This window comes from Haliotis rufescens, unplaced genomic scaffold (genome assembly GCF_023055435.1).
Source record: "Haliotis rufescens isolate VD_foot unplaced genomic scaffold, xgHalRufe1.0.p SCAF_9, whole genome shotgun sequence".
In the NCBI taxonomy this organism is placed as follows: Eukaryota; Metazoa; Mollusca; class Gastropoda; order Lepetellida; family Haliotidae; genus Haliotis; species Haliotis rufescens.
This window is the reverse complement of record NW_025964383.1, coordinates 38,069,216-38,088,214: the sequence shown is the minus strand read 5'-3', so window position 1 is coordinate 38,088,214 and position 18,999 is coordinate 38,069,216. Positions and strand designations below refer to the sequence as shown.

At 40.9% G+C, this 18,999-nt stretch overlaps 1 protein-coding gene across 15 annotated transcripts in view; it reads right to left on the bottom strand.

Annotated features, from left to right (window-relative positions):
- Positions 1-18,999, bottom strand: part of LOC124139544 (disks large homolog 2-like) — a 362,823-nt gene that overhangs the window by 108,326 nt on the left and 235,498 nt on the right. For all 15 annotated transcript variants that reach the window (XM_048391384.1, XM_048391386.1, XM_048391379.1 and 12 more), the window contains 2 exons: positions 7,972-8,108; positions 6,856-6,991 (listed from right to left, as the gene is read on the bottom strand). In XM_048391384.1, the coding sequence (XP_048247341.1) occupies positions 6,856-6,991; positions 7,972-8,108 (273 nt within the window). The remainder of the gene's footprint in view (positions 1-6,855; positions 6,992-7,971; positions 8,109-18,999) is intronic.

Genomic DNA, 18,999 nt, shown 5'->3' with positions numbered 1-18,999 from the left:
ACTTGGAATGGAACCCAGACTTTGGCATGATCAGCAAACACTTCCGCCACAAGGCTACGTCACTCCTCCTTATCCACAACAAGTCCCACTTGCATCAAGTTTATGATCAAACTAAAAAATTACCTCATGTCCACATATGGTCCTTAAAAGTTATCTCTCGTTAATGGACAAACTTTCCATTTACTCTCTAACCAGCCCAATACCCACCGATCCCCACTGCTTTTATTCCCAGTCTCACATGCTCTTTCGAAAATAATTACATTTAACTCATCACTTACAGATCTGAAATAATGTCGAGGTCTTGTGTCTCATTACATCGGCAGCATTCAGGCTATTTTTGCTTGTAATGACCAAATAACTGAATTACGTTTCCAAACACTTGAGTTGCTCAAGAATGACTAAAACTCTCATCACGACAGCCGGTAGCCAGCCGTGAAATGGGCACAAATACACCTTATTTCCAACTGCCTGGCACTATCTCAGGGGACATATGGAGTTGTTGATATTTTTATATTTCTTAAATAGGGTTGATGTGCATTGGATACTAAAATTACATTTGATTAGGTTACAATTTATTTCAGACCATTTCCATTGTCTAAAATAGATTTCCAAGTTTCCTGAAAGTTTACTTTTTTATCATTTGCTAGTATGAAATGATCTTAAAACTTACAACCTTTTCAAACCAAACAAGAGATTTAAAAGTTTATTCTTGTTGTTTTAATCAACTGTTTACTTTTTTGCTAGAAAGCAGTGTTGGAGTTGAAGAAAACGATTTAAAAAAATCACATCAACTTGTAGAAATATCTGCTATTTTGTGATACTTGATGAGAAATGATAAATGCTAACATTGCAAAAATATCAGTTTAGTTTCATAAATCTTACCCAACACAAATTTTGCAACATACCAAATTTATGCAGTTAACGAGATAGAACAATGGTGTCTTCAAAGACAACAGCATGTGGTCAAAGGGAGACCACTCTGCAGATACCACAAAGACTGATCATCTGTAAAAGTACATTTGCAAAGTATACATCCTTCAAACTTACTAATTGAACAGCCAGTCAAAGGGAGACAACTCTGATTAAGTTTGACAAAAACACTTGACACATGGCCAAAGGACATGTCCTTGCCCTTGGACAGACCTGCTTGAAATGCCCTGAAATATACCTGATAGCACACAGAGGCCTCGATTACCTTCAGAAGTGACATGACAACTGCCTGGACAGACCTGCTTGAAATGCCCTGAAATATACCCGATAGCACATGGAGGCCTTGAACACCTCCTGAGGTGACATGACTACTGCTGGGACAGACCTGCTTGAAATGCCCTGAAACATACCGATTGCACATGGAGGCCTTGAACACCTCCTGAAGAGACATGACTACTGCTGGGACAGACCTGCTTGAAATGCCCTGAAACATACCCGATAGCACATGGAGGCCTTGAATACCTCCTGAAGTGACATGACTACTGCTGGGGCAGACCTTCCACAAGTACCCAGACAGACAACTGGAATTCTCTACATCACTGACATATTTTGAAGAGAGACAGCCATCTTGAAAAAGCTGGCAACATCCATAGTTGGAGCACATTCGCCAAAAGTCACCAATTTATCAAAAAGGAACAGCTGCCTTAGGATTGTACTTTTACAGACATCATCATTTTTTGCAAACACTTTGCAAACACTCCCCTTTACAAAGGAAAATTGCAAGATTTAATTAAAATGATGAGAATTATTATAATGAATAAGTAAACATTCCCAGCAGAACATAAGTTATTTCTATTTATTTCTTTGCAGGTTAATTCTGGAGGAGGTGACTCATGTAATATCTGACTTTCTTATCTATCCAGAGTTGTGGTACTGATTTCCAATATGCCAGCCCTGAACATGCATAAATGTGTCTATTTCTGAATAAATATGACATGCTCATAGAGCTGTAAAGGCAACTATTTTTTTTATCATATCCTCTATATGGGCCTTTGCTAATACCCGACTTGCCCTGCATGTATATATAATGCACCCATGAATGAAATAGTGAGTGAGTGAGTTTGGGCTTTACGCCGCTTTTAGCAATATTCCAGCAATATCACGGCGGGGGACAACAGAAATGGACTTCACACATTGTACCCATGTCGGGAATCGACCCGGGTCTTCGGCGTGACGAGCGAACGCATTAACCACTAGGCTACCTGACCGCACCCATGAATGAAATAAGTACCCATGATACATATTTGGGGCCTTTACTGTACAACCGGCCCAGCATGTGTATGGAAAGCATTCAGAAACGTATGAATCTAAAGACCAAACTACACATCTGGGGCCAGGGCAACACACAAATGAGCCTGGAAAAGTATGGAATGTAAACAATATATGTCTGGGTCCCGTTCCTCAAAGCGATCCTAGCGCTAAGGTGATCGTAAGTCCCATACTTTAACATAGGCTTACGATCATCGTAGTGCTAAGATCGCTTTGTAGAACGGGCCCCTGGTGACTAAAATACAGATTTGGGGCTGAAGGTAAAATATACCTGCCTGGGTATATATTTTTTTCAATGTCTTGAATCGTACATTGAAACATTATTACCCACCTTCGTACAATCATGTAAACTTCTTTGCATCTCATACCTTACCAAGCCTCTTGGTCGGAGCATAGTAAGTTAGTTCAAGGACCTGTTCAAAGCAAGCTTAGTGCTAAGGCCATCGTAAGTCTATTTTTAAGTATGGGAGTTATGACAGTTGTAGCCCAAAGATTGCTTTGTGGAATGGGACTGTATTTGATCGAAGTAGCATTCTTTTCATTGGGCATGTGGCATGCAAAGAAAACCTTCCCTTCGAGTGGCAGCTTGGTATGGGAGGAAAGTCCTGATACATTTACCACATTGGTGAAAATCAAGAACCTGGGTGTGGTGTTGACAGACCAACGGTCATTATCACTGCAAATCTGAGGATCCTGACCTGGCTAAGGGAGGCAACTCTGCAGTGTCATTGGTGACTGGGTCACCTGTTCCCCTATTGATAGCAAGAACACTACAATATATTCTGTGAAGAAATTACTGCATATTGATTCCATGTCTTGTATGTAACAAATGCAATTTGTTGTACTCTCCTCATGGAGCTGAGAATGTAGTTTTGAATACCCACTGATCTGTTGACAAAGATAATGTCATGTGCTTTAAACAAGTCCATATGTGGTGTGGAGTCTTGCATAATATGAGTGTCTATTATTATTATTATTATTCTACTTTGTCATGAAGACGATACTCATGATCAAACAGTCCCAAGTTGATAGTGCAATCCTCCAGTGCATGATATCAGGCACGAAACTCAAGGGGCCCTTGTCATTGCCCTAATGTTAATACTTAAAGATAGAGTGAGTGAGTGAGTGAGTGAGTGAGTGAGTGAGTGAGTGAGTGAGTGAGTGAGTGTGTGAGTGAGTGAGTGAGTGAGTGAGTGAGTGAGTGAGTGAGTGAGTGAGTGAGTGAGTTGGGATTAACGCCCCTTTAACAGTATTCCAGTTATAACTCGACGAGTCAGCTTAATGTGGGAGGGAAGTGAGGCAGGTTGCAGATGTTTCTCACTTTGCTGAAACCCACAAGCTTAGGTATGGTGCTGACAAACCTTGAAACATAATCGTGGCGAACCGGGATTTGAACCCACTATCATATGTCTCTTGAGTGCCCAAGGGGTGCTTCTTTGCACAATTGCAGTGCCTTAGTCGAGTGGGCCACCTGTGCCCCCTTAAACATATAGAAGTTCAAATACATGGGGGCAAAATCTCAATGAACCCCAACCCCCTTCATTCGGACCACGGCTCTAGATTGCAGCAATCCTCTGAAACAGATCCCTCCACCTGTCATAGCAACGCCACCAACACCCCTCTCCAACCATACAACGACAATGTCAAAGATACAATACAAGCATGCTTAAGACAAAATTCCACGTGTCATGCACAAAAGAAAGAACTATCTGGTAAAAAACATTTGAAACAAAATAAGGCAAGTTGTTTTTAGTATTTAGCATAGAAGATATTAGTCAAGCCAGCATGAACCCAGATGTAGATTTGACATTGTTGGATGAGACTAGGTTAATCATTGCTAAGACGGCAGGTTACAGAAAAATAAAGTCACTTTTCTGTCAAAATTGCGATAGAGAGAGAGTGATAGAAGCATTGAGAGAAAATTAGAATAATTACGATTATAGAAAAGTGACTTTACCCATTACAAGAAATAAACAACAAAATTGTTCATCAACACATATTTATTAACAAACAATAGAAGTACAAAAGTTGTGAAAATCGTACATAAATTCTACATGTTGATGAACCAATACGTCTAATACAAGCTAAGGGTTTATGCTGGCTTGAGTTTATTAACAAAAGGAAAAACGGATAATTGGGCTCACTGGTTGAGGCATTCCCAACCATAGATGTTTAGATTTTCATTTATTTCATAAGACTTGAACATTATTCTACGGGATAATATTTACTGTGACTATATACTCATGTCATCTTTGGCAAGAATCAACTATGACTTCATAATATCAATTCGAAATATTTCACTGAAATCAATTCACAACCAATATGCCTTATCCACTGAAAATATGTGTCTCAAATTGCAATCAAAAAGAATTCATTTATATCTCTTGAAAATATTAGTATTGGTCAAGCCATAAACGGTAGGAAAAGAAATTCCGAAAGTTACGTGACATTTTGAATACAAATTTTACAGATTAAATTGTATAAAGAAGAAATAAAAATCTCCCTTCCAGTTAGATGCTACTCAGATTTAAGAAAGGACATCAAAATTGACAAACATTTGAGACACAACATTTTGAACACCAAGAAAAAATAACAAAACAGACATGCAATTTATTATGGAATGTACAAAATACAATATGGCTGCCTAATGGTGGAAAATATAGGTGTGGAATAACAACTCTATCACATAGCTGGTAACACCATCAACAAATATTTTGATATGTAATCAATATGATAAAGTTGACATATTGTAATGAATAACACGCCATATACAAGTCTATGATTTTGATTCAAGCCTGGATAATCAGCTATAGGGAATGTTCACGAAGGATGGATAAAAAAATGCAATTTGTCTGTTTATACTACAGTCGAACAACATCCCAATAGAGATCTCTGTGAATTTAATCAACACCACAAAAGAGGTAGACAATTAACAAACGAGATACATGTAATATCTATCTAAACAATCTACCGCTAAGCTAGTCTTCCGAGAGTGAACGTCACGATTGAAAAATCTGAGCATTGATAACAACTAGCAATCATGGATACACAATAAATTGAAAAAAATAAAAATGGGTAATATCAAAAGCAAAAAAATAAACTTATATCAATAATTAGTATCCAGAATTATAGAAGAATATATTTGAGCAAAAATATATATCTGACAATATTGAGATGCATTTAAAAACTAATTTGGACATACATAGATCTAGAAATTGTACAAAAAGGTGAATTGAAATTCAGGTTTATATTGAGGCAGTAATTGGAGAAAGGCTTTATTACAGATATATAGACCATGTGTTCACCTGGCAGTGTAGGAAAAGGCCTACGTTAACGCAAACCATCTTTCACATCTACATTATCTTCAACCCATAGTTTACATACTGACACAGTAAGCACCAAGTTTCGATTGCAAAACAAAAAACCCAACCCCTTCTACAACTTTCAATACACAGATTAAAAAATAGTATCCAAAGCAAATATTGATAATCCAAATGAAAAGATAACCTTAAAACAACTACCGATATTGATCTTGCTTCCCTCTACATTCATCGATAATAAATACTTGTGTGCTCTTCATACTAAACTCCACATCATCCATCCGACACATAATGTCCTAATACTCTCATCTGAAAATACTAAAATCCAACATTTCCTTTTAAAGTACTTATTATGCATATAATTATCTCCCATGATATCATACTTAAGAAGAATTTCCATCCAGGAGCGAGTATGTTTTTAGCCACTTTTTGCAATATTCAGCAAAATAATGGCAGTGATACCAAAAATGGGCTTCAAACCTGGGCCTTGAGTGTGACAAGCAAACGACTGAACCACCAAGCTACCCTACCACCCCTTATATTTTTACTTCATCAGTGTTCCATTGGCATGGAATGCATTAAAACTCGGAACTATAAGGCTCTCCACTGTCTGGTCAAGGAAATACTAACAGAATCCCAATTGACTAAATCTTTTTCAAAGTGTGCTTATCATATAATTATTACATTGAGTGCTGAGAAATTGAATAATTTACCTGCGATACTTAAAATGTGTTTAAGGTCTTCAACCACAACAACCGTCCTCCAAGACTAACATCATTTGAACAACAGGAAATTAGGTGTATCTTGACTGGCTTAATTCAATTCTTAATAAACTTATTCATATCTCGAAACAGTCACAAAATGACAAATATTTAATAGCTCAGAGGTCTGAAAATGGACACGGTCTGCAATAATCTAAATCAAAATGTTGTATACTTCATTTGAAAAGAAATGGAATCAGGACGATCACTTGTAGGGCCACCTTTGGAGATAAGCATAGTGCCATTTAACATGTGGCGTGATATTGCTTGCCTTTGATGTCATACGGCTGCATTGAACAATCATAAACCGAGATTAATCTCTGCTCTGTCTTGCTTTCTACAATGGAGGGTTTCATTTGAACAAGTAGCATAATCCCTCTTGGGACACGGGGCAAACTGACACGAACACTATGTCACAATGACCCAACTAGGTCGCTACGACATTCACCCTGCTGTGACAACCGTGAGTGGACATTGCATGCACCGTCGATGGACAAATGAAAACTAGTCTGCACCTGTGAGGGAAGGAGGGTCGTGGGTGTCTGGGAGATGGGAGAGTTTGGCCACCGTCAGGCGCACCACCTCCGCCGTTGACTTCAGCGCTCCTACAGCATCCTCGTGCGTTACATCCTCCAAGTTCATCTCATTCACCTGGAGACACACAGACAGAGGGGAATTGAAATTCAGGGATGGACGGATGTAGAATGATATAACAACAGATAATAAAATTCGATCATATGTGTTTTGTTTTTGTTTGTAGTGTAACTCCACAATCAGCAATATTCCAGCTACAAGATGGCTGCGTGTAAATAATTGAGTCTGGACCAGACAATCCAGTGACTGACATCATGAGCATCGGCCAACGCAATTGGGATATGGTGCCATTCATCAACAAGGTCACCGAGCGTCTGATCCATTCGGTCGCCTCTTATGACCAGCATTTCCAGGTTTACTGGCATGCATGCCCCCACTGAAGTTCTCATATTGGTCACACTGACAACGAACAACAACCAGTTCTAACCAGGAATAGGGGCGGTCGGGTAGCCTAGTGGTTAAAGCGTTGGCTCGTCACGCCGAAGACCCGGGTTCGATTCCCGACATGGGTACAATGTGTGAAGCCCATTTCTGGTGTCCCCCGCCGTGATATTGCTGGAATATTGCTAAAAGCGGCGTAAAACCATACTCACTCACTCACTCTAACCAGGAATCCCCATGGGCAGCGTGTGTGAGTTAGTGAGTGAGTGAGTGAGTGAGTGAGTGAGTGAGTGAGAGAGAGTGAGTGAGTGAGTGGGTTTTAACGCCGCTTTTAACAGTATTCCAGTTATATCACGGCGTGTCAGCTTTATGTTGGAAAGCCTGAAGTGATGCTGGTCTTAGACATTTACCACTTCGATGAAACACACGAGCACAGGTATGGTGTTGACAAACCTAGAAACATAATCGGGGCGAAACGGGAATCGAACCCACAATCATAGGTTTCTGGCGTGTCCAAGGGACCCAACTCTGCACAGCGAACATGGGTGCCTTAGACGACTGGGCCACCCGTGCACCTTAACGAAACAAGGCTCATTATCTTGACAAATCAGGGATCTGAATCAATAATGGCTAAGGGAGGCAACTCTTCCACTTACAGCGATGAGTCTGTCCCCCGTCTCCAGCCGCCCGTCCTGCTCTGCAGCTCCACCTTCGATGATCTTCGTCACGAAGATGCCATTGTCTCCCGGAATGTGCTGGTTTCCCTGGCCACCAGCAATACTGAAACCCAGGCCTGAAACACACAACATACATTCAGGTTATTCAGGTACGGAACTGACAGTCCTCTAGTCGGTGACAAGGAAATTCACAAAGGACCCCTGACATTTACTTGTGGACTAAAACTCTTACCATACAGTAGATGGCCACTTTGTAGCAGTTCATTTTTGATGACGTTTGTGTAAAATAATAATTCATTTCTATCCATGATTAATATTGTAGGTCTCTGAAGCTGAAATGAATTATGAAGAAAAATGGCGGCCATTTTTAAAAATGGATTACCAAATTCTGTACTGCATGTTATACCAAGCACCAAGAGTGAGTGAGTGAGTGAGTATGGTTTAACGCCGCTTTTAGCAATATTCCAGCAATATCACTGCGGGGGACACCAGAAATGGGCTTCACACATTGTACCAATGTTGGGAATCGAACCCGGGTCTTCGGCGTGACCACTAGCTTAGGCTACCTGACCGCCCCCAAGCACCAAGAGCTAACCAAAGGTCACTCAGACTTGTTGTCCAAATGATTTCTGAGAAACAAGACAAGGTACTGGAGCTCACCTGGTTTGATCAGTATTACATGTATTGATCCCACTTGCTTTATGACCAAATGAATTTACATCAACATACTTCAGCATATAAACAACGCCCTACAAATAATTTTGTCAGGGTCAGGAATGCAATAAATAAAACAACTGCATAATGGAAATTATTCTGAATGTGATAATAAAACCCATGGTTCATACAGATATGGAACACGAAAATTCAAGGCCTTTTCAAGTCTGTTCAGTCTGTCAATATTTTTTTAGTGAGTGAGTTAAAACTTTAAGTCACATCGTCAATATTTCAGCCATATCGTGACTATCAAGGGTCAATATGTTTTTGGTTTTTTTAAATCCAGCACACTGTACATTAGTCGTAAGACCTAAAAAGCAGTAAGAACATCACAAATTTTCAAACAAGATTGATTTTCACAACCAGGATATGAATAAGTTAACTCTGTCATGAAATCTATCACTGTGATAAATCACACTTAAACTTCCTTGGTACATAACTGTTAGCCTTGTGTGTCTTTATACTTTTAATTGACAAATTTATGTCATTTTGTACAAATTTTGGTGATTTTCAAGGCTTTTCAAGCTATTTTGGGGGATTTTCAAGGCTTTTAAATGTTGACACTAAAAATCAAGGCTTTACAAGAGGAACCTTACAATTCAAGACCTCAAGCCTGGACTGCCTTGAATCCTCTTCTGCTCTATTTACAGTTGGTTTTACACTCCCACACTCAAAATTTAATATCAGATGATGTGGCAAAAACCACCTCAGCCGATAATGCAAACAGCACAAATCAATGGAGTTATTACCAATACTCAAATGGATGGTCATTGCAACATCGTAACTACCGGAGGGGAGGCGGGTTTTATTCCTTCAGATATAATGTTATTGTGTCAGTTCTAATGACAACAAAGTCCACTGTTATTTTCTATAAGGCCTTACAATCCTACAATTCTCACAGCTAACAGATCCAATAGCAGTGTTCGAAATCGAGGGTTCCAGGAGGTTTGCTGCCATAGTTATCGAGGGACCCCTAAACCTTCAATTTTTAAACATTAGGGTTATGATGGTTTGTTTGTTTGTTGTTTAACGCTGCACTCAGCAATATTCCAGCTATATGACGAAGGTCTGTAAATAATCGAGTCTGCACCAGACAATCATGAACATCGAGCCTGACCACCCGATCCCGTTAGTCGCCTCTTACGACAAGCTTGGATTGCTGAAGACCAGTTCTACCCCGGATCTTCACAGGTCATTAGGATTATGAGAAGGACCTTATAACATCCATGCTTAATTTCACTGGTTAGCATGAAGAGCGTTGAGTCCAGATTAGCTTCATGGCCCAGTATAGGCAATGGGGTGGCCCAGTGGTTAAAGTGCTACAGCTAAAATCCTGGTTTGATTCCTAACAATATACGACTGCCTTCGTGGTCCAGTGGTAGAGCATTCGCCTGGAGAGTGGAAGGTCCGCAGTAACTCTTACTTGAACTATTTTTGTAAATAAACACCATTTTTTATTGTTGATTTCCTTATTCATGCTAATCCGTTCTGCAAAAAGATCCTCGGCTTGAACTAGATAGCCTACCAGCTGACAGTGTAAAAATCAATACTAGCATCCAGCATGAGTGAGTGAGTGAGTATGGTTTTACGCCGCTTTTAGCAATATTCCAGCAATATCACGGCGGGGGACACCAGAAATGGGCTTCACACATTGTACCCATGTCGGGAATCGAACCCGGGTCTTCGGCGTGACGAGCGAACGCTTTAACCACTAGGCTACCCGACCGCCCCGCATCCAGCATGACGAAGCCGGAAGTAAGTATACCGTATATCGCTGTGTATAAGGCGAGTTTTTCGTACCTAGAATGAGGGGGTTAAGAAGGGGGGTCGTCTTATACACAGAGTCGAAGACCTCACATTTTTTTCCACTTTCAGCTTCAACTGGCGATGTCAACCGGCGTTCGATAGCCAGCCCAGCATTTGACAATAAAACTTCGCATTTCGTCCTAAATAACTTTTCCAAAAACTGTTTCCATACATAAACATGATTTGTATCTGTTTTCCTTGAATAAAGTTTAATCATTTCTGCAAATAAAGTTGAAATGACCCTCGCCTCGATGCAGATTGTCAAGCCAGCTGACACGGTAAAACAATCAACATCCGTGAGTAGAGAGTCGGAAGTACCGGAAAGCATTTGCATATTGCACATGTGACCTAACATGTTATAACGAGTGAAGCTGAAATCAATTCCTGCTGTTTATACAGTTGTATTAACAACTGTTGGAGATGGAATAAACACGCTGAATGTGAAGCAAACATAAGCCTAGTTAGTTACAACATAGTTAATTGGCGATTAAATTACTCACCATTGTCTCTTATGTTATTACTTCATAAATGAATTTTATTTTACGGGCACCAATTTGGTGTTGTACCGTGTAAACAGAAAATGACAACATGTGCTGGAGTTACACCCGCGACCAATCATCGTAGAAAAAACAACGCAAGATAAACATATTTTTATTGCATATATAAGGTTTGTGTGCACACTTGTGATGCTTCATTCCAGGTCGCCTTATACATGGAGTATAGGATTTGGGGTCGATTTTGAAGGCGTGTACAGGAGGGTCGTCTTATACATGGGGTCGCTTCATACACAGTGGGATCATCTCAACCAGCTGCTAAATACTTAGTTTATGTTATTATCAATAGATATTCCATGGAAATCATCACTGCATATCCATTGTTCCCTTCAATGACTATCTGATTATACGGTGGTACTGAAATGAACTTGGCCCAGTCGTCTAAGGCGCTGCGATTCGCTGTGCAGAGTTGGGTCCCTTGGGCACGCCAGAAACCTATGATTGTGGGTTCGAACCCCGGTTCACCCCAATTATGTTTCTAGGTTTGTCAGCACCATACCCGAGCTCGTGGGTTTCACCTGCATCACTTCAGGCTTTCCTCCCACATTAAGCTGACACGCCGCGATATGACTGGAATACTGTTAAAAGCGGTGTTAAACCCAACTCACTCACTCACTCAATGAAATGAACTGGAAAGTAGATTAAACTATAACTAACAATAAAATTCAATTTTCTTAACATGAGATGAGCCCATCTGTTGCACACATGATATAACATGTGATACCTAACCGGTAGTCATTTCCCATTGACTTTACAGCTCTTAGTGTGTGCTGTGAAAGACATGTATCGGAGATTTTTACAAAAGACATTGATAATTTAACAAAACAAAGCTCAACTAATTAACACAGGGTTATTTGGTGAAACAAACAGCATTATCTCACTAAGGATCAAACCTGTTGCCTCTTTTTACTTTATTTCACAGGCAGCTATCCAATGTAGGTACAGGGTTAAACTGAACTCAATAGCTACAATAGCCTGGGTAAAGATAAAATGCCCTGGAAATGTTAAAACTATGGGGAAATTTGTACTAGCCAGTAGGAATTTGTAGCATCCTGCAGGAATTTGTACTAGCCAGTAGGAATTTATACTAGCCAGCAGGAATTTGCACTAGCCAGCAGGAATTTATACTAGCCTGTAGGAATTTATACTAGCCAGTAGGAATTTGTACTAGCCAGTAGGAATTTATACTAGCCAGCAGGAATTTGCACTAGCCAGCAGGAATTTATACTAGTCAGTGGGAATTTACACTTGCCAGTAGGAATTTGTACTAGCCAGTAGGAATTTATACTAGCCAGCAGGAATTTGCACTAGCCAGTAGGAATTTGTACTAGCCAGTAGGAATTTATACTAGCCAGCAGGAATTTACACTAGCCAGTAGGAATTTGCACTAGCCAGTAGGAATTTGTACTAGCCAGCAGGAATTTGCACTAGCCAGCAGGAATTTACACTAGCCAGTAGGAATTTACACTAGCCAGTAAGAATTTGTACTAGCCAGTAGGAATTTGTACTAGCCAGTAGGAATTTGTACTAGCCAGTAGGAATTTGTACTAGCCCCTGGCCTGCATGCGCTGGAGTTATTTATGCGAAAAAGCAAAGAATAAAACCCAACTTGTATATACTACTAACATAAAAGCTAAGGACTGCCTGATTCTTTCACATAACTACAGTGTTCCAGTTTACCGGTAATTACCAGTTTTTTACTGGTAAAATCAGGCTTGGACCGGTATTTCATGTGACTGTGGACCGGCAAATAAAGTACCTTGTATATCTTTGTTGTTGATCAAAACATCAGCGATATTCATATTTTTAGTGCAAGGAAATAACATTTTGCTTTGATTCAAGGTTAAACATATATTTGTAGCCAATTAGTCTCGAAATTTTCAAAAACAAGAGAAAATTGTCTCTGAAGTTTGTGTGAATGATGTGTAGATTTCACTAAGTAACTTCAGCATGTGTTCAGAGATGATGTCATTGCATCGAACACGATGTTGAAAGAACTCAAACGAGGTAATTTTCACGTTTTTTTATTTGTTGACTGACAGAAATTAGGGGGGACGGGTAATACCATATCTAGAGTTGCCAGCGCACCAGGGCTGCCAGTTTCAAAAGCCAGTGTGTACTATAGTTAATCAGTCATGCTATGACTGATAAACTATAGTGATATGAAAGAATCGGATGGTTCTTAACTTCTTTTGTATGGTATATGTTCACAGGGAAGATGTACACATTTGAAAGTCTTCCAAGCACCGATGAAAACAATGTTGATCAAGTACTTGCAACGTTGCCCCCCCCCCCATTGTAGTGTGAGGTGACACCATATTCACTTCCTCAACTCTTGTAGGCTTCCGAATCAATGTTGTCACATGCAACGCGTAATTCTATCGCCTCTTCTACAAATTACAGCAATTACACTAAGTTCGCTGCTCAAAAGCGCTAATGAAAAAGGTTATTAAGTTAAATATTTCAAGAAGAGTCTCAAGTCAACAGATCTTCTCACGACACTTCGGAGCACTTAGCGTCTCAAGACGAGCCATTCTTGCGAAATAACGTACGCAAATCTGCTCAAGATGGTGGAAGGAATCTCCACGGTGGAGCATATGTGCGTCTAGACGAAATACTCATAATTCAAACTCTACGAATGTTTTCACATAAACACAAGTTGATCAGACAAGTAAAGAGAGTCATCTTTTGCAATATATTCGGCAATTCTTCGACCCTCATGGAGAAATTTGGTTAATACGTATTGATTCAAGAATTGATTTCACAGCAGGGAAGCAAAGGGGATGGTGGTTGTAGAAAACACGGACTTAAAGCCACAGTTGTGTCAGGATCGTTCGGAGAAGTAACAAGGATTTCAACAACTTTCTGCAAAATCTACGCCAACAGGGGTAAGGGAAGTCCCTCGCTCAAAACATCAATTAAACCTAACTGGATTAAACCTTCCTGCATGTGCAGCACTATGACTGTCTCAGACATCTAAACATCGTAATGACCCCACACTTCACGAGCACCATGGCCAAAGAGATCAGTGCCTTAAAGGTTCAGAGCCTTCCCTCAGTATCCCCTTCAGAGAGAAGCATTAGGGGCCGAGAGGTTTGCATTTGACAAAGACACTTGAAGATCACGCTGCAGGACATTCTCAGGATATTCCAAAATTCTTGAAAATACATCTGATGTATTGAGTCAGGGATCAAAATATTTGTCAAAGAGGCAGTTGAAAAATTAATCCATCGCTACTGAGGCGTAAATTCCCACTTTGTAAAAGTGGACTGGGGACAAGGGTTATTTTTAATGGTCCTCATGTGTTGGATGACCTTGAGACGAATTGATCACGCTTCTACATCACTCTCAAAATATAAATCATTTGTTATGTTGTCAGGAAGGTCTTTCTTCCCTTCTCGTTTCGATCCTGTGTGCTCCGTTCCCTTACTCACATTCAGAAATGCCTGGGGAGCAAATATTATTGGGATTTCCAGTTGACCAGCTTGTAATGACCAATCTGTCTTCTCATCCCAGTTGCCACTAAACACGAAACAAGAACAGTTTTGGGGACATATTTTTTTCTTGGAATGAAATGAAATTTCCAGTATGGGGGAAACATTATTTTTCTTGGAATCAAAACAAACTTCCATTTATGGTTATACTTTTTTCTCTCTCCAGTTTTGGGAACATTTTTTTCTTGGGATCCAAAGAAATTTTCAGTCTTGGGGACACATTATTTTCTTGGAATCAAAATAAATTTCCAGTTTTGGGGACACATTTTTCTTGGAATCAAAATAAATTTCCAGTTTTGGGGACACATTTTTTTTGGAATCAAAATAAATTTCCAGTTTTGGGGACACATTTTTCTTGGAATCAAAATAAATTTCCAGTTCACCAACTTATGATTATATCTCTAATATTCACTTAACTCCAAAAACATCAGAAGGCCATTAGATACTATGGTTTGTATTTTTTTATGATTTGAATGTGTTGATTCTATTTCATTTATATTCTTATTGACGGCACCTGAAAGGAAGTTGTTCTAACAATTTCAACATATGCCTCTTTTTTCTTAGTTCACATGAGTTTTTTACAGTATCTATGGTAATAGCTATATCGTTAAATACAGCAGTGCTCATTCATTCCTTAACAAAATATAGCTGGAAGTCCTTTCTAAATATATATGAACCAAAGAATAGACATAAATGGACCAGGATAATCTGACATTTGGAAGACATTCCCTGGATCAGCTTAATCCAAGTTCTGATATTTTCTCCAAACTTGTTGAGCCAAAGACAGCCTTATCTCTACATTGGGTATTCCGAAAACATTCTTGTTGGAAAGAAATTTTGAGTGGAAATAGTTTGATTTTGACTACCACATTACCAAGTCATAAGGTTACAACATCGTTCTCTGCAAATATTCCAGCTTTATGACGGCAGCCTGTAAATAATTGAATCTGGACCAGACAATCCAGTGATTGATGTTGTGACCAATGATTGAGCCACTGAGCCTGACCACAAAATAAATCCATTTGGCTGCCTCTTATGACATGCAGAGGTTGCTGGGGGCCATGTTACATTAATAGGCATGTGAACCACAGCAGTGCCAGGATTCCCCAACTGCTACTACCACATCAGTGCCAGGATTCCCCAACTGCTACCAGACCACATCAGTGCCACGATTCCCCAACTGCTGCTACCACATCAGTGCCAGGATTCTCCAACTGCTACTACCACATCAGTGCCAGGATTCCCCAACTGCTACAACCACATCAGTGCCAGGATTTTCTAACTGCTACTACCACATCAGTGCCACGATTCCCCAACTGCTGCTACCACATCAGTGCAAGGATTCTCCAACTGCTACTACCACATCAGTGCCAGGATTCCCCAACTGTTACAACCGCATCAGTGCCAGGATTCCCCAACTGCTACTACCACATCAGTGCCAGGATTCCCCAACTGCTACTACCACATCAGTGCCAGGATTCCCCAACTGCTACTAGACCACATCAGTGCCAGGATTCCCCAACTGCTCTTAGACCACATCAGTGCCAGGATTCCCCAACTGCTACTACCACATCAGTGCCAGGATTCCCCAACTGCTACTAGACCACATCAGTGCCAGGATTCCCCAACTGCTCTTAGACCACATCAGTGCCAGGATTCCCCAACTGTTACTACCACATCAGTGCCAGGATTCCCCAACTGCTACTACCACATCAGTGCCAGGATTCCCAACTGCTACTACCACATCAGTGCCAGGATTCCCCAACTGCTAGACCACATCAGTGCCAGGATTCCCCAACTACTACTACCACATCAGTGCCAGGATTCCCCAACTGCTCTTAGACCACATCAGTGCCAGGATTCCCCAACTGCTTCTACCACATCAGTGCCAGGATTCCCCAACTGCTACTACCACATCAGTGCCAGGATTCCCCAACTGCTACTACTAGACCACATCAGTGCCAGGATTCCCCAACTGCTACTACCATATCAGTGCCAGGATTCCCCAACTGCTACTACCATATCAGTGCCAGGATTCCCCAACTGCTACTAGACCACATCATTGCCAGGATTCCCCAACTGCTACTACCAGACCACATCAGTGCCAGGATTCCCCAACTGCTCTTAGACCACATCAGTGCCAGGATTCCCCAACTGCTAGACCACATCAGTGCCAGGATTCCCCAACTGCTACTACTAGACCACATCAGTGCCAGGATTCCCCAACTGCTGCTACCACATCAGTGCCAGGATTCCCCAACTGCTACTACCACATCAGTGCCAGGATTCCCCAACTGCTACTAGACCACATCAGTGCCAGGATTCCCCAACTGCTCTTAGACCACATCAGTGCCAGGATTCCCCAACTGTTACTACCACATCAGTGCCAGGATTCCCCAACTGCTACTACCACATCAGTGCCAGGATTCCCAACTGCTACTACCACATCAGTGCCAGGATTCCCCAACTACTACTAGACCACATCAGTGCCAGGATTCCCCAACTGCTCTTAGACCACATCAGTGCCAGGATTCCCCAACTGCTTCTACCACATCAGTGCCAGGATTCCCCAACTGCTACTACCACATCAGTGCCAGGATTCCCCAACTGCTACTACTAGACCACATCAGTGCCAGGATTCCCCAACTGCTACTACTAGACCACATCAGTGCCAGGATTCCCCAACTGCTACTACCATATCAGTGCCAGGATTCCCCAACTGCTACTAGACCACATCAGTGCCAGGATTCCCTAACTGCTACTACCAGACCACATCAGTGCCAGGATTCCCCAACTGCTCTTAGACCACATCAGTGCCAGGATTCCCCAACTGCTAGACCACATCAGTGCCAGGATTCCCCAACTGCTACTACTAGACCACATCAGTGCCAGGATTCCCCAACTGCTGCTACCACATCAGTGCCAGGATTCCCCAACTGCTAGACCACATCAGTGCCAGGATTCCCCAACTGCTACTACCACATCAGTGCCAGGATTCCCCAACTTCTGGTGTTGAAACCATCCTAATTACCTGATACAAAGCGGTCCAACTGGGGACTGATTCCCACACCCTGTGTAACACAACAGCACTTTCAGCCATTTAGGAAAGAAAAAGAACCTGCTTCTTTATTGATACACGGCAAAAGAGGCAGCGCAAACTCTCTGTGCAATTAAACCCCTCAGAAAATCTATCCATCAAACACCACGAATAGAATCACTTCGAGTCAAAAACATCTCTGACTTCCACATAAAAGCAACACCAGTCTCATGAACATGTATACAATTTCTCAACGATTGATTTCTCTAATCACTCTGCAGCAATTCACACGCAAGAATCGCCTATCAATGGCCGCTGTCCTCACATACAGATTACAAAACTTTTGACAGCGGATTTCACCACATCAAGATGGAAACTGGGTGTCCTGCAAGGGTCAACCTATTAATCATCATTAGCGAGATGAAAGACACACTATCGACAATTATAACAAGGTTCAACATTGGATGAAATCATAATTTTTCTAAATTATCAGTCATGGCTGTTTCATCAAGTCATGGTTATCAGCAGGAAGCATATCGTGAACGCCATTACTGCTTGCATCTCCCATTAGCCACGTTTATGTGTTTATCATAAACACGCTGCTTTGTCGGTTCGGGATAATATACAACAGTGGATGGGTTTGGTTTTCACAGGTAATTATTTCTCAAGGCCACAATCTGCATCCGTCACATTGCCTATTATTGGCAACAAATTCACAGCTGAACGAATGGAACCCTCAATTGTCGGGCACTCATATGTACATGATTTGTGTTTCTTTCTTGTCTAATGCCACACTCCACAATATTCCAGCTATGTGATGCGGTCTGTAAATTATCGAGTTTGGACCAGATAAACCAGGGATTGACATCATGATCAACGCAATTGGGATACAATGACATGCATCAACTAAGTCAGTGAGTCTGACCACCCGATCCCGTTAGTTACCTCTTACGACAAGCACAGTCGTCTGTTAGGCAAGCATGGGTTGCTGAAGACCTATTCTCACCCGCATCTTCATCTTGTTTGCAAACTCACCATTGACAAATCCCCCGGTGTACATACATACACCAATGTATATACAATGTTTACAATACTACAGTACTGATACAACAGGTTCTTATTTCATAGTCACTAAAAATGTACCATGTGCAAAGTAGAAATTGTTGCTAAAATTCACAAATCTTTTGAAGTACCTTACTAAATATTTAGAGGCATTTTGCTTCTTACTACACAACCATTAATTTCAAGTCGTGACAAGAGCCATGCCCTGACTCACAAAGCAGTCTTAGTGTAAAGATGATCTTAACCCCATTCTTTAACATAGCCATACAGTAGTTGTAGAACTAACACTGCTTTGTGGACATGTGATTGCAACACATATTCTTTAACATAGACGCATGAT